The sequence below is a fragment of the Dama dama genome, chromosome 23, assembly GCF_033118175.1.
Source record: "Dama dama isolate Ldn47 chromosome 23, ASM3311817v1, whole genome shotgun sequence".
NCBI lineage: Eukaryota > Metazoa > Chordata > Mammalia > Artiodactyla > Cervidae > Dama > Dama dama.
This window is the reverse complement of record NC_083703.1, coordinates 40945179-40967369: the sequence shown is the minus strand read 5'-3', so window position 1 is coordinate 40967369 and position 22191 is coordinate 40945179. Positions and strand designations below refer to the sequence as shown.

General features: G+C 46.6%; 1 protein-coding gene across 3 annotated transcripts in view; it reads right to left on the bottom strand.

Moving 5' to 3' along the window:
- Window positions 1-316: 316 nt before the first annotated feature.
- KIZ (kizuna centrosomal protein) overlaps window positions 317-22191 on the bottom strand; it is an 86044-nt gene continuing 64169 nt past the window's right edge. For all 3 annotated transcript variants that reach the window (XM_061126465.1, XM_061126466.1, XM_061126467.1), the window contains 4 exons: window positions 13622-13726; window positions 11632-11728; window positions 863-906; window positions 317-456 (listed from right to left, as the gene is read on the bottom strand). In XM_061126465.1, the coding sequence (XP_060982448.1) occupies window positions 389-456; window positions 863-906; window positions 11632-11728; window positions 13622-13726 (314 nt within the window). In that variant the 3' untranslated portion in view covers window positions 317-388. The remainder of the gene's footprint in view (window positions 457-862; window positions 907-11631; window positions 11729-13621; window positions 13727-22191) is intronic.

The window sequence follows — 22191 nt, the reverse complement described above, 5'->3', positions numbered from 1 at the left end:
GCAAGTCCTCCAACTTTTTCAAGACTGATTTGGTTATTTTGGGTCCCCTGTATTTTGTTATGAATTTTAGAATTAGCCTGTCAACTTCTACAAAGAAACCAACTGGGTTTTGATGGGCACTGTATTCATCACTGTGCTTTTTGATAACGCTTCAAAACAAATATGCCACTTATATATTTACATCATGAAATTTCACTGGAATAACAATATGGTCCCCAAGATTGTTAGGGACCAACTTTTCATGTTAAACAATTAGAAAACTTAAAAAGGCACATTTATTTTGGACATCACATCTGAACACAGAGACTTAGCTTGTTTGAAGGCTTTATTTCTAACAGATATTACAGCTTATAAGTCATAAAAATCATCAAAATCATTGGTGGATGTGTTATGGTATCTTGGGACGTAAAGCAGCTTCGATTTCTGAGTTGCTCTCATCAGATTCGCTCCAGAAGCCTGGAAGAGAAAACCAGAGAGCAGCTCAGCATCTGTACGGTCTGACTAGCTCGACTTCACCAGCCCTGCCCACAAAGGGCTCCCTGGGGACCCTATGTGGTGCCTGTGAGCAGATGTGCCTGGAGCACAGGTCAGGATCCCTGGCAAACCCACACCTGCAAGAGAAAACGCTGTGCACTGTGGCCCCTGACCACAGGAGAAGCCTCCGGGTCCTTCCCGGGGAGAAGCCTCCTGTTCTCAGGAGAAGCCCCGGGTCCTTCCAGTGAGACCTGCGGGGTCCATGAGCAGCGGCAGGCTCTACACCCCCTCATATCTCCTTTAAGGGTGCAAATGACACCACACGTCACAAACCACCCTTCTAGTTAAAACACAAAATGAGAGTCTGGTCTCCAATTGTTTCTCTTACCTTTAGACTTTAAATTGGTAGTTAGCTTCCCTTCATTTTCATGCCTGTAAAATAAAGAAATAGAACCTAAATTTTGAAAAAAAGATAGTTTTACAAGGAGTAAGTGAGGAAAGAGGCACTTGTTACTTACTGGGAGACCAGAAAGTTTATGCTTACTCCCCAGGTTTTAAAAGCAGAAAGAAAATGTCAGGGTCCCCTTGGCCGAGAGGCCCCTACTGATGCTCCCTGGTGGAAGGGTCCCAGGAGCCTTGGTCTCACGCTCGCCGGGAAGGCTTCTGGGTGGGAGGCAGGAGGCAGGCCCGGGGGCACACAAGAGGGCACAACTCATCACTGCCAGCCCAGCTGGAAGTAGATGACCCAGGAACAGCGAGAAGTCAGTCAGGAGGTTAAAAACTTACCTCCATCAAGCCAGTGATACCAACACTCCATCGTTTAACAAGGAGTTCAGAATAAACTGTGTGTGCTTAATTAAGGACACTGACTCCTGGTGGAGAAAACCTCAAGTGTCCTGTCACCTGTGTTCAGATTTCCATGTGCCACACACGTGAAAATGTGAGGGTCCAAGGATGCATCTGACGCTGGATGACATGCTTACTGAAGCCGCTAGCCCGAGAAGCTGGCTCTGTGAGAGGCAGTTCCCACCTCCATCACCTTCTCTGGAGCTTTCCCAATTGTCATGCATGTGAGAGTCATCTTTGGGAGCACCATCCAAGCTTTAAATTACACTTAAATTCTTTAAGGTTCATACCAAATGGTCAAGGGGATATTAAACAAACAGTCGCTTGTGTATGGCTTGATATTCCGATGTTTTTCTCATGTTTCTGTTGAAGTGTTCACTCGAGTTTACATTTGGAGATTATTCCATGAAGGTAGATTCTGGCCTTTAGCTGGGAAGAGGGCTGAGAAAAGACGAGGGCCACCGTGTAGCAGTGAGGCTGTTCTCTCAGTGGGACCCTGGCCCTGCTGACTCAGGAAACCCTGGGGACTCACCTCTGTTCCTTTGGGCTAACCTAGGGCTTGAAAATCTGCCTTCTGCCATAGCTTCCATAACTTACATTTTTTTCCCCAGAAAGGAAGCTCCATGAAGGCATAATTTTCTAGGCTCAACATCTGTTAATGTTCCCTTTAAACTTGGTGCCTGTCTCTTTGCTTTGAGATATAGCTGACGTACAGTATTATATGTTACATTTATACAACACAGTGATTCACAATTTTGAAAGGTTATGTTCCATTTATAGTTATTATAAAATGTTGGCTATATTCCCTGTGTTGTACAATAAAACCTGTACCTCTTAATCCCCTCCCATAGCCTGCCCTACTGGTAACCACTAGTTTGTTCACTGTATCTTTTGAAAAATTCTTATTGGAGTATAGTTGATTTAGAACGGTCGTATTAGTTTCTGTTGTATAGCAAAGAGAATCAGTTATACACATACCTCCACTCTTTTTATTTATTTAAAAACATATATTTTTTGGCTGTGCTGGGTCTTAGTGGCAGCACGTGAGATCTTCAGTCTTCACTGTTCTTTAGTTGTGACACGTGGACTTTTAGTTGAGGTATGTGGGAACTAGTTCCCTGGCCAGGGATTAAACCTGGGCCCCTGGCACTGGAAGCACGAAGTCTTACCTACGGGACCACCGGGGAAGTTCCTAACCACCCTTTTTCAGATTCTTTTCCCAGATAGGTCGTTAACAGGTAATCGAGTAGGGTCCCCTATGCGATACAGTGGGTCCTTGGTAGCGTTCTCTGTGTCTATGAGCCTGCTTTTCATTACATGCACTGGTTCATGGTGTTTTTTAGATGCCACATTAAGGGTACCATACCGCGCTCTTCTTTGACTTCACCCGGCGTAAAGCCCTCCGGGCCCGCCGGCGTTGCTGTAAGTGACGCGATTTCATCCTTTTTGCGGCTGAGCAGTGTCTCCTTGTACATACAGACCACATCTTCTTTATCCACTCACCTGCTGGTGGTCCTTAGCTTACTTCCATGTCTTGGCAACATCAGGGTGCATATATCATTTCAAATAGTATTTTCATTTCTTTCAGATATATACCCAAGAGTGGAATTGACGGGTTTATATGATAGCTCTATTTTTAGTTTTTTTGAGAAACCGCCATACTGTTTTCTACAGTGGCTGCACCAATTTACATTCCCACCAATGTATGAAGTGTTACCTTTTCTCTACAGTCTCACAAATATTTGTTATTTGTGGTCTTTTATAAGGATGGCCATTCTGACCTCTTTGTGGTTTTGATCTGCATTTCTCTAACAATTAACAATGTGAAAAAAAAAAAAACAAACAAACAACAATGTGAAGCATCTTTCTATGTTGGTCATCTCCATGTCCCTGAAAAAAAACTGTCTATTTGGGTCTTCTGCCCATTTTTTAGTTGGTTTTCTTTTTTTTATTTAGTTGTATGAGCCCTTTATTTATTTTCAATATTAACCCTGTATCAGTCATATCATTAGCAAATATTTCTGCCTAGTCTGTAGACTGTCTTTCAGTTTGCCAATGGTTTCCTCTCCTGTGCAAAAGTTTTTAAGTCTAATTAGGTCCCATTAATTTTTTTTTTAGGTTCCATTTATTTTTGCTTTTATTTCCTTTGCTTTAGGAGACAGACCCCCCCCCCCCCAAAATTGTTGTGGGTTGTGACTATATCTATCTGGCTCCCACTTCATGAGGACATGGGGCTCACTGTGGGGCGGGGGTCAGCAGATATAACGATGCTATAAAGATGCAGAGAGAGGCTAATTTGCCAGTTGATATTCAAATAATAAGAGCCACCTGGCTGGCAGGGGGCTGGCAGGAGCACTTCAGGGAGGAATAAGAGAACAAGTGGATGATGGGGTAGGTGGTGATGTGGCTGCAAGATCCCAGGGAAGCAAGGCGCCCCCTGGATTCTACTGTGACAGCTGGAAGGGATTTCCAGGCCAGGGCAAGACAAGGGCACAGAGGCAGGTAAGTACACACCAGGTCCTTACAGCCTGGTCTCTGCTCTGAGCTCCACACTCATGTCCAGAGCTCACTGGCTGGCTCTACTTGACTGCCTCCAAAGCATCTCATGGCCAGCACGCCAGCCAGCATGTTCACCCACAACCAAACTCATGCTTCTCCACCAAACCTGGGCCCTTTTCCTGTTTTGGCCAACGGCACCCCAAGCCTCGATTCCCTCCCAACCCTCTGCAACTCCTCTGCCCTCCAACACCCAGTCAGTCACTAGGTCCTACCAAGCTCACCTCCCTGCACTTCCCAAGTCCTCCCTCGTCCCCTACCCACTGGCATTGCTACTACTTGGTTGGCCAAGGTAGCATCTCTTACCTGCCTTTTAACAGCCCCTAACTGGTGACGCCACATCCACCTCGTTCCCTCCAGCCCACTTTCCACTTGGCAGGAAGAGTGAGCTTTTGAAACACAACTCTGATTACTCTGCCTCTCTGCTGAAAATGAAAATTCTTCAATGCCTTCCCAGTGCTTTTGGCAAAAGAAGCCTGAACAGCACCTCCAAGGTTAATGCCTAAACTTCATCCGGCTTCCTGCTACAGCCTCCCCATCCCCTTCACCCCATCCTCCATCCCCAAGTTTTCATCAAATTTGCTCTTTCCCAGCCATTTCTGTTACAAACTGACATGTGACTGCCCTTAGACTGTCAGCTCCATGAGAACATCCACTATACCCATTTCGGTCCCCTGGTATCCAGTGTCCTGCCCTTAGCAGGTGCTCAGTAATACATGCAGAAGGAACAGAAAAAGTGAAGTGAAGTCACTCAGTCGTGTCCGACTCTTTGCGACCCCAAGGACTGTAGCCTACCAGGCTCCTCCGTCCATGGGGTTTTCCAGGCAAGAGTACTGGAGTGGGTTGCCATTTCCTTCTCCAGGGGATCTTCCCAACCCAGAGATCGAACCCGGGTATCCTGCGTTGTAAGCAGACGCTTTACCATCTGAGCCACAGCCTCAATAATCACAGGGCCTTGCCTAAAGGCACTTGATCAATATTTGATGTTAGATTATTTAATCTGCATGTTTCTATTTCTATGTGAGTTCAGATTAGGTTGTTCAAGTGTCTACCCAGAAACATATTTCAGAACTAAACACCTGTGTTCACTAAGGAAGGTGGAAGATGCTTCTGGGTGTTTCCAACACCATTCTCACCCCTTAGGAGCAAGTATTTTTCCCTTTGGGAAGCCATCCCTGCAAGTCGACGTGACACTCAATGCAAGGTTGTTTTTTGTTACACGTGATTTACAGGGTCAACATTTCTTTCTCTGGGTCACATCTAACATCTAAAGGTAAGTCAAGGCCAATGGGGATGGTGTGAGAAATCTCCTGGGTGTAGACAGAGCCATATTGTGTGGCTATTACCATAAGTGAGAGAAAAACCCAAACCAAACACACTCCCAAAAGCATAAGAATGCAAGAGTTCAGGTTACAGGCCATGGGCTAGGTCCCTGCGTTCCATCAGATGTAATGCATCTGGACCCCGACAGCCTGAACCTCCCCGACGGTGTGGACGTCACCCCTCCAGTCTGTGCGGCAGAGGCAGCAAAGGTGAGCTGTGGGGGGTAAACGGCGCAGGTGTGTGGTCTCGGTCAACTACTCGACTCTGGCCACAGCACAGAGACAGCCAGGGCCGTATGTGAACTAGTGGATGTGGCTGTGTTCTGCTCAAACTTCACGTAGGGACGCCGAAACTTGAATTTCATATAACTTTCAGGTGTCAGGCAGCTTTATTCTTCTTTGGATTTTTCTCAACTGTTAAAAAATGTAAAACCTCTCTCAGCCTGCAGGCTGCACCCAGAACCAGGCAGAGGCCCAGGGCTGGGTCCACTGAGGCCTTCATGAAGCAGGGCCATCACCTGATGCCCAGGCAGTAAACCAGGGAGTCCACCCTCCCAGGCCTCATGGGTGACCCCTGCAGTCCAAGAGGGCAGGGTCTGTGGGTTCTTTTTTTTTTTGCCCTAGAAGTACACCATTAGACTGGAGATCCTATTTCCAAACAGAGCTCTTTCAGGTAAGACACCAGGAGAGCTGATTAGATTAAGGTGTGATCACGCCCCACTGGGCTCATTCTAACAGGACAGTGTCTCCGCACAGTGTCGCAGCAGGGTGGCACCGCCCCCTCCGCACAGCGAGCACCATGTGCCCACTGGTCAACATTCCACCACTCTGGCTTCATCACACATCTTCCCTCTGTCTGTCCATCAAGCCATCTCAGTTTCCCATGTTGTTTATACATTCCTTTGCTGTTGATAAGGGACTAGAACACACGATTGGGACAACTCTCATCAAAATCACTTTTGTTCTCAGCCCTGCTACATGTAGGAAGTTAAGGTTGGCCAGCGTCTTAAACAGCAGGTTTTATTCTAAGCACAGCATCTCGTGAGCACCTAGGATGTGATCCTGCTGACATGGGTACTAGAGAAAACAGCCAAAATTGAGAGCGTCGACTATTCATGTTATATGAACAAAAGGTAATAACATTGCTAGAAAGAGTCTACATAGTTAACATTAAAGTGAAAGTCACTCTGTCCTGTCCGACTCTTTGCAACCCCATGACTATACAGTCCATGGAATTCTCCACGTCAGAATACTGGAGTGGGCAGCCTTTCCCTTCTCCAGGGGATCTTCCCAACCCAGGGATCAAACCCAGGTCTCCCGCCTTGCAGGCAGATTCTTTACCAGCTGAGCCACCAGAGTCAACATAGGTACAAAATGAGGTGGCAAGCACATCTGTAAGGATTCAGGTTTGTGGGGCCAGCAAATAGAGACGAAGGGAGACCTGAAAAACTTATGGGCTCCTAGTGTGTATTAGTCACTCAGTCGTGTCCGACTCTTTGCGACCCCACGGACTGTAGCCCACCAGGCTCCTTTGTCCACGGGATTCTTCAGGCAAGAGTACTGGAGTGGGTTGCCATTTCCTTCTTCAGGGGATCTTCCCAACCCAGGAATTGACCCTGGGTCTCCCACATTGCAGGCAGATTCTTTACCATCTGAGCCACCAGGGAAGCTCTACAGGTTCCTAAGAGATTCCTTATTAAGTCACACCAGGGTTCATGACAGACTGTGCTTGCGAAGGGTGTCAGGGCTGTCAGGTGAGCACAGGGTCCCGGGAGGCAGGCCCAGGCTTGGGGCGGGGCGGGGGTGGTACAGGCCCCAGGAGCTCCTCGGGGTTGGGGAGGTTCTAACATTAGTACCACACTCTCAACCTCATGGTATCATAGTTTTGAAAGAAAAATGTATGTATAGCCTGCTATACAAACATACACAAGTTACTGTGGCTTTGAGGCCAAGTCCATCGAGTTTGGTAGTGAGACTCCGAGGGTCCTGCCAAGAGCTCTGGTGCTGGGGACGATGAGGAAGGGCCCCCCATGGGAAGAGTCCTTGCAGTCCTAGGGTCTGATCAAAAGCCAGCAAAGAATAACTGACTTATGAGAAGATGTGGTCTCTAGACTCTGAATTCTGTAACTTCTAATGAGCTTGACTGCTGGCTAAAATCAGTATTAAAATCTCTCACATAGCGTCTTCAGCTAGAATTTTCCTCCAAACAGACATGTTTCTAGAAATATATAAGGCAAAAAGACAATTTAGAAACAAAGAAAAAAAAAATTCCCAAACACCGTGCCAACAAACCACTGTGAATCCTTGATTTTAAATTTTCGAGGTCTGGAGAAGGAAATGGCAACCCACTCCAGTGTTCTTGCCTGGATAATCCCAGGGACGGAGGAGCCTGGTGGGCTGCTGTCTCTGGGGTCACGCAGAGTCGGACATGACTGAAGCGACTTAGCAGTAGCAGCAGTGAGCTATAGTTGAGTCTTAGTCAAATCAACCCAAATAATGTAGATTAGAATATCTACAATGTATACTTGTTATGAAAACTAAGAGCTCTAAGGCATGTTAAAATGTCTAGCACAGAACCATCTCTTACATAATAGTTGCATAACAAATACCGTATTTCCTTTCCCCTTACTGCTACTTAAACTTTCTTCTGAAATTTTAAGTTGTTTACCAAGTTTCACCCGGACTAGACTCTGAGAAAAATCATGATCAGTATAATTTATAAGGTAAAATTACAGCAGAAAAGAAAAAAAAAAGAAGTGAGTTGTTTTCTGTGAAACTAATGTGAAACTTGAGTTTTAGTCTGTCATGTAGGATAGTGCAAACTAAAAATGATTTGCATGTCCACAAAAATTAAGTAATATAAAATGATGCTAAAATCCAGAGGAATGGACGTTAATGAAATAGGTTATTTTATTCCTGTTACTGTAGTCTCTGAGTTTCTTTAGAACTTCTCTGCAATAATAAAGGGTAAAAAGGTAAAAAATAAATAAATAAATAAATTTTCGCGGTCTACTGAAGGCGGAGAGCTTTAATTAGACAAAGTCTGAGCGCCCCCTGATGGTCAACCAGGGGCCCTGCAGCAGATGCCATTTTTAGGGGTTAATTTCCTTACTCCATCCCTTCAGCCAATCAAGCAAAGACTCTTCTTTCTTGCCATGGCGGGGTGGGGGTGGGGGTAAAGTAGGCGGGCTTATGACGAGAAACATGTGGAATCTTTAGGAAGCTGCTACTTTGGTAGAATTTAAGGAGAACGTAGATTTGCTGAGCCAGAGACTGGCGGCTTTTACCCTAAAACCTCCAGGCCATCCAGGAAAACCTCGTGTTTATTTCTCTGGACTACGGGTTCCTTGTGATCTTCAGATCATCCCAGGGAAACTGGCCCCAGGGCCTGGCAAGCAGAGCCAGGAGGGCCCCACTGGAGCACGCTGCTGCCTGGCGCCCTCCACCGGCCGCTCCCGGGGCCGCAGGGCTGGCCCTGAAAGCCACCCACAGCGGGCCCTGCCAGGGTGGGGCGGCCGGGTGACTTCTGCTACCTTTTCCCCAGGCAATTATGTTACAAGCACACTTCCTTTTCTTTTGGTAAAGGTTATCTCGATCCAGGCAGTAAACTGCAGTTAACGTGGTAGGCGGTTAAAATACACTCTTCGGTTGAATACATGGATCCGGGAGAGTGGAAACGGCTTCCTGGGGAAGGTGGAGCGAGACAATGTTTGCGGAGGAGAGGAAGCTCCGGCATGCACCCCTGAACAAAAGGGGACAAGTGGTCTTTACTCGGAGAACAGCTTCCTATTAGGACTCACTCCTTCGTACATTATGCCTTTCATCCCCACTCAACCACAAAATGATTTTGCTCAGGCAAATACAATGGGAGAAAAGATTTACACTGAAAGAATCTTTAATAATAAACTGTTGCCGATCTGCCTACTTGCCCGTGATTTATAATACAATAAACATCGGATTCTATTACGGCTCAGGCACTGAAGCCGTGGCTCGGGAAAACGGAATATGAAAGCGCAGGGACCCCACCACCATCACAATGAAATGAGCAGGGATAAATGTGCTAAGAGTATCTCTTTGCATCTTTTATAGCTGGTGTGTATTAATCTGTAACGCTTATTAAGAAAGTCATTGCTATGCAAAGCAGCGCCCAATCCCTTTCTCTGGCTTTTCAACAGAGCGCACTGTTTAGCCAATAGGACGGACCCTCTGGCCCTCATTCTGCATTCATCACAGGCAACATTTGCACAATGTATCTCTCAAAGGCGGCTGAAAGGAAGGCCTTAATACTCATGTAAACAACTGCAAACCAATTACTTAATGAATCAGGCCCACACATAATGAGGTGCAGACAAAGAGCTATAAATGCATTTTTGCGCCCAAGCCGCTGCTTTAAAGTAAAATCCCTCAGCTGTAGTTTGGGCTTAACTAGCACATCATAATTATTGTCTCTAGGACATCAGAGGAAGCCATTTTTTTTTTTTTTTAAAGGTCCAGCAGGGTCTTTTTTTTCTTTTTTTTTTTGAGGTTGCTCATCAGCTCACTGACAAAATAGAGCAAAGAAGAATTTTTAAAAGTGCTACAACAGCACTGCACTGTTATGTTTATTCTCGAGTACTGGGTTTCGAGACCACTTGTAAAAGCAATAAAGCACGAGGAATGACTGCAGTAAGTGGGGTCCTTAAATGTAAGCCACTAAGAAATTTCAGTGAATCCAGGCACAAAGAGCGAGCCTGGGGCGGCATATGAACACCAAACCCAGCACAAGAACCAACCATGACCAACAGTGAGCCAAACCCACATACTTCAAGCCCAGAACTTTGATCACTGGATTATCATCAAGTGTGGAGAACCAAGGGTTCCTTGAAGGACTCTTTTTATTTTCTCCTTAAAGAGGATGATGTGATCACTTGTAACTTAGGAAATAAATTTCATGCAGAAATGACAGTAATAACAAAAGGCCCCTGCCTCAAACTGAAGGGAAAAGAAGTTTGATTTTATAATGAAATACTGATGCGAGCTGTAAAATGTCAAATGATCAGACTGAGAAAATGTTCTACGGAATCTGACTGCTTTCTGAATGTGTTTAAACATTGCCCAAAGTGGGGAATATATAGGAAAAATTTAAGAATTGTTTTTTTTTTAGGACCTCAAAAACAAACACTTCCAACAATCTTTAAAAACTAAAGGGATGTATTATTAAGCCAATGTTGACATTAATCCCTAAAAATTACCTGTAGAATTTAATTCTCTTTTAAAATTCCTTTCAGGAGACCTAGAACTTGAATTTATAGTAAAATCATAAAAATATAATACTTTAAAACTCTTCTTATCCCATAATTCATTATCTCTCACTTCCTTCAAAAACAGACAAAAACGCAGGTATTAAAAATAATAGTTTCTAAAAATTAAATGAGTGATTCCCTAAAATTGAACATATCAAGTTTCTAAAAGCAAGAACTTAATTTCAGAAAATCAACCTCATTTAAATATATTCCAAATCCTAAAAATACTGTAAGAGATTTCAAAACACAAAGGAAAATGAGATTTTTTTTTTCACTGTAAAAATACTACATTTCTAAACAAGTAAAGTTAATCTTATGGAACATCAGAAATGTATTCTGTTTTAAAATTTCACAAGGGCAAGTAATTATTTCAAATGTAATCATCTATAGGACATCTTTTAAGGGGAAATGTTATTGCAAAGGCAATCCTGTATTGTTTGAAACGACATGTTGCTCAGAGTGAAAAGGCAGGTCTGTCATCAGACAGCTGCTTCTACCCCCACCCCACTCTTCTTCTTCCGTGACTCAATGCCACTGCACGATCAGTATTTTATGTTGATTGCAAAGCTAGCATACAACTCGCTTATCACTGCTCCAAAAACTTAGTTTTAAACTACAGTTTACAAAATGTGAAAAGATAAATTTTCATGTTTGAAAATAAGCAAGAAAATATCAGAAAGGGAAATAATAGTCCAGCCCAAATACTTGGTTAAAGAAAAAAAAAAAGAGGAATACAAAAACAAATATCCAGCAACTGCTTGTATATATACCCGCTGTCTCCGAAAGAAGAAACAGGCCACTTTATTTCTTTTAAGGCCCTGTGTTCTCTCTCTGCCCTCTCCCGACACCCTCCATTGTGTGGTTTCTAAGCAGCCCTACTGCGAGCAGCTGTAGACGCTAATTTGTGGTTCACCGAGGTGTCAATGGAGTCTTAAACCAAGGAAACAACAGCTGCAAAACAATACCTGGCTCTGGGACAAATATTTTCAAAGGTAGACTAAAGTTTCAACTGTCACTTCAGATAAACAAAACCCAAACCATAATGTTCCATCAAGTCACCCAACAAAATCATGTGCACCAAGAGTCTCACCCTGAGCGGGGTGACATTTCTCATATTGCTGGTGTGATTCAGAAAGGCTCCGCGACTTTACCTTGACAAAGGACTCCCTTTGCTGGATGAAAAACTTGCTTCCGAAGCGATTTTGTGAGTTGTCTTTGTCTGGAATGTCCTGCTGCTGGTTTTCAAACCTGAGAGAAGCAAGCAGAAACATGCAATGAGCCTGGCCGCCGCAGGGGTGAAGAAGCCCCCAGGTTGGTGAAGAAGCCCCAACCTGTTAAACAAGCGTCAACAGAGAAAGAGCTGTTCACAGAAGGCAAGGCGGGGATGACAGGGAAGGAGTTCCCCTGATAACCTGCTATTGCAGGTGTTTTCCTGTGATACTGACACAGAGTGAGTAGAAAGTGAAGTCGCTCAAACAGCACCGTTTGAAATGGCCACAAGGCATGTGCGAGCAGGGTCTCCACAGTGGCCCTAAGCTCTGGACGATTTGTGTTGTGACACTTGGGCAGCGACAGATCACTGAGACAGTGAGAGGTGGGAACAGTCTCGTGCGTTAACTGGTATTCTAGATGACAGTGCCTGCCCACCCACCTTTAAGCCCTTCTGCCAGACCCTTCACTTTTCCTTCTTGCAGAGGAGAATAAACCTCCGCTGAGAACCATCGAGGCCACTCCTTAACTTGCCTGAAAAGGCTGATGGGGAACACACGCTGTCCAGCCCTTTCCCTGGAGCTCGCTGGGGTGATCCCTGACCTCTGCCTGCCCTTAGCCTTGGATGCTTCTGCTACCAGTCTGAGTTTGGCAGTCACCTAAGATCGTGGCTACAGGGTGCATGAGCACCTCCTCAAAAGGCGTGTGCTGTTTTCCTAACCTGTAACCTGCGCGTCTGCTCGTAACCTCTGAGGCAAAGCGGTTCTGTCAACAAAGTGTCCACGTTCAGCCCCTGGACGGTCTGCACCTGCTTAAATGAACCGGGTCTTTTCAGACATGAGAACAAAGTGGCTTCTCGTAGAGACGGGTACACAAACCGACACGTCACACGTCCACAATTCAATCTGGGGTGGCTCTGAGATCGGCGCGCACGCCCAGCACTGCCTGGGACTGTGTCTGACATTCCCCCCTAAGTGTCTGTTTGATAAAGACATCCTTGAGACAACCGGGAAATCTAAACATGGACTAGGAATTATGTGGTGCTAAGAAATCATTCTTACAGGTGAATTCCAATGTGCTGGTTTATATAAAAATTAGAGGGAATTCCCCAACGGTCCAGTGGTTAGGGCCCAGTGCTTTCACTACCAAGGGCCCAGGTTTGATCCCTGGTCGGGGAACTAAGATCCCATGAGCCATGCAGCACGTATCCACCCCCCACCCCCCAAAATTAGAAAGTCATTAAAGTAAACTTCCTTCTGTTATTAATCCATTACCTTCACAATAGGAGCTGAAGTCACTTACATTAAAAAATAAAATGTAATAAAGTAGAAACCACTGAAAAATAATAAAAATACAATAATAACATGTAAGAAAACTAAGTGAAAGAGAAAGTCACTCAGTTGTGTCCGACTCTTTGCGACCCCATGGACTATACAGTCCATGGAATTCTCCAGGCCAGGATACTGGAGTGGGTGGGTAGCCTTTCCCTTCAAGAAAACTAAGGAAGACTACAATTAAAACAAAAATCCTGGATTAAAGGAACTACATTTAAGCTTAAAAATTGAGCTTTTATTGGGATTCAGAGTCTTTTTACTTAAAGGAGCTCAAATCCCCCAACATTCAGACAAGGGAGACAGCCTGGATGACACACCCCACCGCTGGTTAACAAACTGGAAGGTGTGAGAAGACAGGGAGTTCGGGGTGTGTCTGATGGCACTGTCATGACATGTTAGGCAGACTCCAAGGGTCTGCGGGCTGTGGGCAGCACACATCCTGGAAGGAAGCTGCTTCCAAACGCCTGCTGTTAACGATGGAGCCCTGGCTCATCCTAAGATGGTGATAACTCGTCACAAAGCAAACTCCAGAGAGGGCACACCGCTCCCTGCGCAAGCCCGGGCGGTGGCTGGGGGCTCCCAGCGTCGGTCTGCTCACCTGCAGGCTGTGACGTGGGGGCCGTGGCCTCTTGGAATCCATCTCTGGCCTGGTGCGTGCTGCCCTGGAGGGCAGACTGCTTCAGCCTCTGGTAGGCTTTCGTTTCTACAGGTGAGAAAAAGGCGCAGATAACAGGACACCCACAGACATGAGAATGAAGTTGGACCCTTACATTACATCACACACAGAAATCAACTCAGAAAGGATTAAAGACTTGAATGTAAGACCTAAAACTATTCAGCTCCGCGAAGAAAAGGTAGGAGAAGAGCTTCAGGATTTGGCAGTGATTTCTTGGATACAGCAACAAAAGCACAGTCAACAAAATACAGACAAACAGGAAACAACCCACAGACCCCTTGGTCCTTCTCTAAGTGGGGAAGACTGCTGGGAAAAGCAATACAGAGAGGTCCCGTGAAGGACCTGAGTGACGCAGGCTTTCCTGCTCCCTCAGGTCTCAAGGCCTCGTGGGTGAAGTGGAGAAAGGAGACAGAGTTCCAGCAGTACACAGCAAAACGGCCCCCGAGGCCATGCTCCCCACAGGGCCACAGACTATGGGGGTTGGCCATTGGCTGCATTCCTGCTCCTGCTGGTTCAGTTTAGGAACTGAACCACGAGGCCCTTGTTACTGGTTAAAAACCACCGAAAGGAGAAAGACATAACTTACCTACTCAGAATCACATGAGATAAAAAATAAGCATTTAAAATGAACATCCTATTTTGGAGTAGTAAATGCTCTCTAATTTAAAAAAGTACAGATCAGGGATTTGATTTTGAAAATAATAAATTCTAAAGAAACTTTTTTTTTAAATTGCTGGGTTGTGAAATCAGTGCACACTAGTTCTAGTGTGCATCTAGTGTATTCTGAAAACTTTACTAAAGAAAAACACCAGATGCGGCACACGCAGGAGGGGAAAGTGAGAGGGAGGGAGAGGGAGAGGGAGGGAGGGAGAGAGGGAGAGAGGGAGAGTGTGTGTGTGTGTGTGTGTGTGTGTGTGTAGCAGTGGCCTGAGTGTGTGTGTGTGTGTGTGTAGCAGTGGCCTGAGTGTGTGTGTGTGTGTGTGTGTGTGTGTGTGTAGCAGTGGCCTGGCCCATTGTCCTGGGGCGACTGGGACAGGAGTGCATTGTAATACTCTGGTTGATTCTAACGTCCTTGTCATTTCAGAATCCCTGTAAGGCAGCCTGGGGTGGGGGTAAGGTGTTAACGAAGTCAAAGGTGGAGTGTCTGAATTCTGAACAGGTAAAGGAGATAAGGAGATGAACATGCTGTTGTGAAGATCAACCAAAAAGTTTTTCAGCTTTTACAAGTCCAGATTTTAATGACTATGTGCTATTTATACATTCATTTAAACTTATTTGGGCAAGGAAAAGACAGCAAAGATGGAAAGAACTTTTTTTAAAAGAGAAAGAAAAAGGGAGAAAGAAAAGAGAGCAGCCTCTGGGTGAACAAAGGCCCCTGGTGGCTGGAGCTGGAAGCTGGGCTCGTCTGTCAACCGTCTGAAGGGAATCCTTTCACTCCAGCGAGCTGGTTCTCAGGCTTCTCAGAAATCAGGAACACGTGTTATTTATTTTCTGGAGAGGATTTTTGTGCAAAACATCACGTTACTAGTTGTGAAGTGATTTCAGACTGGCAGGTGGGGTGGGGATTATGTATTCTGTCCAAATATGAGACGGAACGGACCTCCTCGCTCGTCTGAGCCTGGAAGGGAGGACTGGGCAGCAAGTTGCCTCAGTCCAGGGACCATCCTAGTGCTTGGAAATCGGGGGCCACGGTCACATGCCCCACACCTCCCTCACAGGGTGCTTGCTGCCTGTCCTACGCAGAGGACTCTGGAATCTCTCCCTGAGCTGCGTCTGCTGTCCACATAAAGCGGTTTGGAGGGAGAAAGCTAACGTCTCCCACCCATTCAGACTGAGCCTGCCTCCTTCCTAACCCGGCTCCTCACTGGCATTTGATCCTTAGACCTCCTGGGGCCCTTCTCCAAGGACAGTCGCTGGTGGCCCCTGGGACAGTTTTTATCTGGGATGTGGCATCCCGGACCTGAGTAATACAGGGTTGGCAAAGCTAGCTGAGGGCCTCCAGGGGCATCGCCTGCCCTTACCTCTGGTGAAAGCTTCTGTTAATGGTTTCAGGGCAGAGGGAGGTTCAAAGGTGAAAGGATTAGCTGCACTCACTGGAGGACCAGACTAACTGAGGCAGGACCAGTGCCCCCAAAGCAGCTGGAGGGGCTGGAGCAGAGCTCAGGATGCCAGTCCTTCTCCCCTCACTCTTTAGTCAGAAGAGCTGCACAAAGCAGCAGACCAAGCACTGAGAGATGACCCAGATTGGAAAAACAAAATCAAGGTTTGGTTTAAAAAAAAATGACCAAGAGAGGCTGAAGACCATGCAGCCTGTGTAGAAATAAGGGCCGAGGAGTTTCAGTACCCGGATCACAGATTCTGCCGCAGACAGTGAGGACAGGGCAGGGTATACGTGCCGATTTTCGGGGGCCAGGCAGGACCACACATGTGACTCTGGCCAGACAAGGGGGGATGGAGGTTGGGTCCTGTGGCCATGGGGCAGCAAGGGGATGGGAGGGGGTTCGTGTCCTGTCTTGGGGCGGGGGGACAGCTGTCTTTTGGCCATAGCTGACAGCTGCCAGGTGAGAAAATGGGCCTAGTCTTGCCAGATTTCTGCCCTAAAAAAATTAAATCACTGCCCAGGCCACTCAGAACATACCTGCAACCCTGAAACTAGAGGGCAGGGAGAAAGTTTCTTGTGTTCACTGAATGAGGCACAAGCACCCTTAGAGACAAACCTCGGCCATGGGACACAAGCTGGATGTCAGGGCCAGCTTTCCCCGCTGAAGGACCCAGCAGAGTCCACAACACAGCAGCAGGGAGGCTGCAGCAGTCCCCTGGGGATTTAGAAGGAGCTGTCCGTATCCAACAAACCAGATTTCAGAATCCTTGGAAGCAAGAGAACAGTTTTTGCTAGGGATGCTCAAACAATTCAGACCCTCTTCTGGAAGAGCCTAGAAGACTTGGCCAGGATTTCAACATCATAAGGCAAAGCTACAGACTTGAGTTTGGGGCAATTCAAGACCAGGTTTTTCTGGAAGAAGGCAGTGAAGAATCAAACAGTTGAAGGCTGCACACTGCAGCCGTGCATATTCAGTTATTAAATGAATGAGTGAGCACACACAGGAGTGAAGCGAACAAAGCTGGAGGTTCCAGTTGGCCTGTTATGAATAAGGTCGGGACGAGGGTCCTCTGTACCTTTTCAAGGTGCAAAGACCTGAGACCTGAGTCTTCACCACTGCACAGACTCTGTAAATCTACAAATTTGAGGACTGGGAGGCCCCCTAAGGCTTCACTTTGTAGCCTGTGACTCCCAACTCCAGAGAGATACTTCTTCTTGTCAGTAATATAAAAAAATACTGAGTAGTGCAAACAGATAAAACAACCATTTCTAAGAACACAATGATGCTCAGATGCACACAGAAATAGCATACACGCATCCACAAGCTTGCAGCTCTGAGTTGCTCAGTCAGGCTTCTCTCACATCCTCAAAGTTGTGTTGAGATGGGGAGTTTCAAAAGCAGAAAATATTGCAGCTTAATATACAAAATAAGGCAAGGGGTCCAGGGGATTAATATCTATCCCTGGCTATCAATTCCAGGCTGACGACACAACGAGATAAATATTATTTTTCCCTACTTGGTCACACAAGCTGGCTGAACCCAATCATCTATCTTCTTACAAAGTGGTGAAGGATCCCTGAGATTGTTTTCTTTTTTCTTTTTGATATTCATTTTGTGTCTAGAAAACGGGAACCAAGAAAATGAAAATGTGCTGAATAAAGAGAGGCAGGAGAGATGGCACTGAGGAAGAGAGAGAAAAAGCCCCAACTTCTTATCTTTCATTCTCTTTTATATGCAAATGTACACCTGCTAAAATACTTTTAAATCTACAAATAAAAAGAAGAAGAAAATATCTGATGAACAAGTGCTTTTAACAACCCATTACAAGAACCAGATAAACACTTGGTCCCCCAGCCTCTGAGGGGTGTCTCCAAGGCAGAGGGTCGGCCTGGCTTTCGAGGAAATCCCTGGTGAAGAAAGAGCTGGGTCCAGAGAGGGAATAACAAAAGGAGATGTGAACAATGCTATTAGCGCAGCGAGAAAAGCAACCTTGAACTGAGAAAGAACGGGGCATCTCTGAGCCAGGGAAGATAATTGCGATTCCTGCAGGAAGCATGCAGAAATTCTAAACTTAAACTCAAAAAATATTTTATGTCCCTGGGTTCCCCAGTGCTGTTGCTTTTCGTGTGTTTCTGCATCCAGGCTGACTTTTCACTCACGTCGTGCTAGATGCAGCAAACCCAGCTAAATAAGACAAAAATTGTGGGATGGATGCTAAAATTAATTCTAAAGGTAAACATTATTACTGAAAACTCAGAAATCACTTGTCCAGTTATCTCAAATTAAAACAAGAAAATATTAGGATAAGGTGCTTTCACAATTCTGAAAATACAGAAAACTCATCTACATTTAGTGATTTAAAAATGAAAAAAGAACAAAACACCACCTGTCTATGTGAACGTAAGGTACACAGGTTGGCTCCACAACCAGAATCACTTGTCATATGTAGACTGCCACACCACCAGCAGTCCTGGGCCGGGGCACCTCTCAGCCCGGGGTTCTTCTCTATTCTCACACAAGATGGCTGATGCTCAGAAAAGGGAAAAACTTCTCCTTCCAACCAGTTGCCTGGAGATGCTTCAGAAAAGAGGTGTTTCCACCACATCCTGAATTTCTATGGGACAATTCAATGGTTACACCTGAAAATAAGTGCCTGGCTGGGAACTGACCTTTAGTGAATGTTTAAAAACTGAACTGAAACCGTTTTGCTGATGCTACCGCACACGAAAATTCATAATCATGGTGCCAGCCATATAACTGCTGTCACGGGAGGTGAATTTTCAACTCTTGAGGTCATGGAATATTTAACTTTTGAGTCATTTTGATCAGGAAGTTATATCTTACTTGCATAATTAATAGTCCTTAAAAACAATATTTTTAGTCACTTGCACTCAGTGATTTATAAAATGAGAAGAGTCGGAATGAAGACTCTTTATCATCATAATATCATGATATTATAATATCAGCATTATCATCATCTAGAGTTGGGCCAGGAGCAATCACGTAGGTGATGAACCAGAGGCAACAATGTAAAATAGGACCAAATCCCTCCCCTCCCCTGCCAGGTTGAATAGTGCTTCTCCCAAATTCACATCCACCCAGTAGCTCAGAATGGGACCTGCTCTGTGAACAGCATCTGTGCAGACGCACTCGGTGAAGTATCTCAAGATGAACTCATCCTGGATTCACTCTGGGCACTGACTCCGCTGACTGCTATCCCACTGGGAAGAGGACACCGAAGCCCAGACACAGAGACAGCGGCGACACGAGGCTGGAGGCAGAGACCGAGGTTGTGCCATCACAGACCGGAGGTTGCAGCAGGCCTGGAAGGATGCTCCCGGCACCTTCAGAGGGCACGGCTGCCACTTTGATTTTGGACTTCTAGCACCCACAGCTGAGAGAGCAGACAGGTCTGCAGTTCTCAGCCTGTGATGCTTTGTCACAGCAGCTTCGGAAAGTCACACCCTCCCTGAGCCCTGACTGCATCGAAGAGTCTAGAGCCCGACCTCCCCCTCTTTCCACTGGGGTCTCTTACAGAAAAGAAGTGTGGTTCACAGGATAACCTACAAGGAGGGTTCAGCTCTGAGGCTACCTGCTCCATGGTTCTCAAGCTTAGGGAGTTGCCTGGTGTGTTACACACAAAGACTGAGGCCTTGGCTCACACCTGGAGGTCCTGGGGTACCCCGTTCAGGATGTGGTTGGCACATGGGTCTGTTTTAAAGGTCCACGTGGGCTTCTGCTGGGCAGCCTCTGAGCAGAATTTCTTAGGCACTTCTGAGTTCATTCTTGGGAACATATCTGCTCAGGAGCTCTCCCGGAAGGTGCCCTCCATTCCTCCACGGCCACGGTAAATGGGTGCTGCCAGCCTACAGCGTCCAGAGTAAGAAGCTCTCTGCTCTCGTGAACAGCAGGCCCCAGGGTGAAGGCGTGGCAGCCTGACTCCTGCCACAGACATGGGGCCACCTGGGCAGGGCCAGGGCCAACCCAGCAGCAGATGGTGCTTGCCTGGCTGCCCCAGGCACAGCATCCGGACCTGACTGGGCATCTCCAGGACAGAACAGGTGCAGTGCAGACTCAAGACAGGCTCTGGAGTGCAAGCGCTTTGCCATTCGTCTTCGCGGTCCTAAGTCGTCACTGCAGTTTTCTCTCCCAGGATAGATCCAGTCTCCTGTGACGACGTGGCCATCGTCCATTTCCAGCCTTCTCCCACTCTGTGGTAAAGCTCGAGCAATGATGTTTGGGGAAGCCCTGCCCAGAATCTGACTGCACCCTTCAAACCTAGGCTGACCTCCCACAGAGCTTCTAAAGGGACGGACCACAGTCTGACCTGGAATATTTCAGCTTGCCAAAGAATATCAGTGAGAAATGGCACAATCAGGCAACCACTTTCAACACAGCTTGACCAAGAGAATTGGTGTCAAAAGAATGAGAGGCTGAATGGACATTCTTAGAGGCTTAATCCTCTTGAGATAAAAGCTGAGAGCCCTTTTCACATGGAGCTTAAGGAAATGAGTTTTGCCAGGATGGGCACGTGGGTGGGAAAAGTACTGGTGGAGTGACTGATGGAAAGAGACGGTGTGCTGGCCTGAATCAACAAACGCTTAAGGGAACTCCTTTACACTCTCATTTTCATTCGTTTGACAAAATGAGTGCCCACTGTGTGCCAGATATTGTGACAGGGGCTCTGTTTTCTCTGACACTTAGTGTAAGCTGCATCATTTACTAAAATTAGAAGTCACCAAACTGTCAAGGTAAATTGAGTATAAATACCAATAAAATTACCAATGGGGGAAACTTCCCTTTGGGGGTATGAGTGGTTCAGAGGAAGACTTTCTTAATCTAGACAAGCATGGCTTCAATCCTGGCCTAAGTGCTCCAGGGAGACACTGACCTGATGGCCCTGTACCTCTTGTGGTCTCAGGCTCACCTAGGGGTACAGGCTCACCCCACTTTACAAGGGCCACCCTGGGACAGTCTGCACTCAGAAATCCTCGCAAGTTGCCCACCTCTCCAGGCTTTGTTCTTCATCGCTCTCAAGAGCATCCTTTCAGGGCTCATCTTTTGTTAACTTACAAATTGGTATTTAACTGATCCAGATGCCCTGAAGCAGGTGCCTCTCTTATAAAACAAGAGGGGCCGGCTGGTGGGATGGAAGGACTTTCGGGCTTAAATACTGAAGTTTGAGTGTGATTCAAGACCCGACACTCTGGCTATATGGCCCTGAAAAGGGCTCTCAATCTTTCCAAGTTTGCTGGGCCATCTGGAGAACTGTCTGTGTTCCTGTAGGGTTGCTATGACGGTTAGAGACGTTGGAGGCTTAGGAGGGTGGGGACCCAGTCTCTGGCTGTCTCTGGCCTTCCCTGGATTCAGCTCAAGTAGAGGTGTGACATATATGCAGATTATATACTATTCTTATATACAGAAACCCACACACTCATAGATAATCCCCTTAACCTTTGATTTCGACCTGGATTCTTTAAGGTGAACAACTAGACTAATGAAAGGGGTGGACTGTGTTAGCAAACAGATCAAAGGTTCGCTCTTATTTGTGGTTCATGGATGGATGTCTCCTCCAAGTCCTCAGCAGGTATGTGTGCTATGCGAGCAGCCGAGGGTCTGTGTTCTCTGGGTGCAGCTCTGCACCATCTCCCCAGGGGATCTGCCTGACCCCCACCAAGAGGCACCCACCACACACCGCACGGGGACATGGGGCCCTCACCAGCGAGGTTGCCGGGAGCCCTTGCAGCTGCTGTTTGGGCCTCTTCTTGGAAGGTTTGTTCATGAATATAATGAGAAGTTCCCAAAGTCTGTGAAGCTCTCTTCAAGATTCCTTTCTGATGAGGTAATGTCCTTTGGATTCAAATTTTCATTTGCCTTCTGATGTGGAAACTTCTGGCAGAAATGGATTCTGTGGGAGGTGCTGTCCATGAGGACCTGTGGCAGCGCAAGGCTGGGTGGTCACGAGTAGCTACTGCATCTCCAGGAAAGCGAGCTGCTGTCAGGATCCCAGGCCAGAGGTGCCCGGGCGCCCCTCTGGGAGTGTCTCAGGGTTACTCTCTCTGTGGCACTGCCCCAGTCCTCCCACTTCTCCCCTCTGGGTTTCACGTGTGAGGTTCCTTTTAACTAGATGTACTGGGATGAAAATGCTATGGCCAGTGGGGCCAGTGCAGAAGACCAACATAAGATGCACACAAAGATCACCGACGTAGACCACAGCTGATGTGGGCTGCGTGTCCAGTACAGGCTTAGTGCCTTCACATTCCTCACCTCACCTCACGCACCATCTGGCTAGGCAGGAGGTCTGCTTTCCCAGGTCAGAGGCTCAGCGGGTGAAGAAACGGCAGGAAGTAAAGAGCTGGCTGACAGCAATGGCTGATGCCAAACACCACC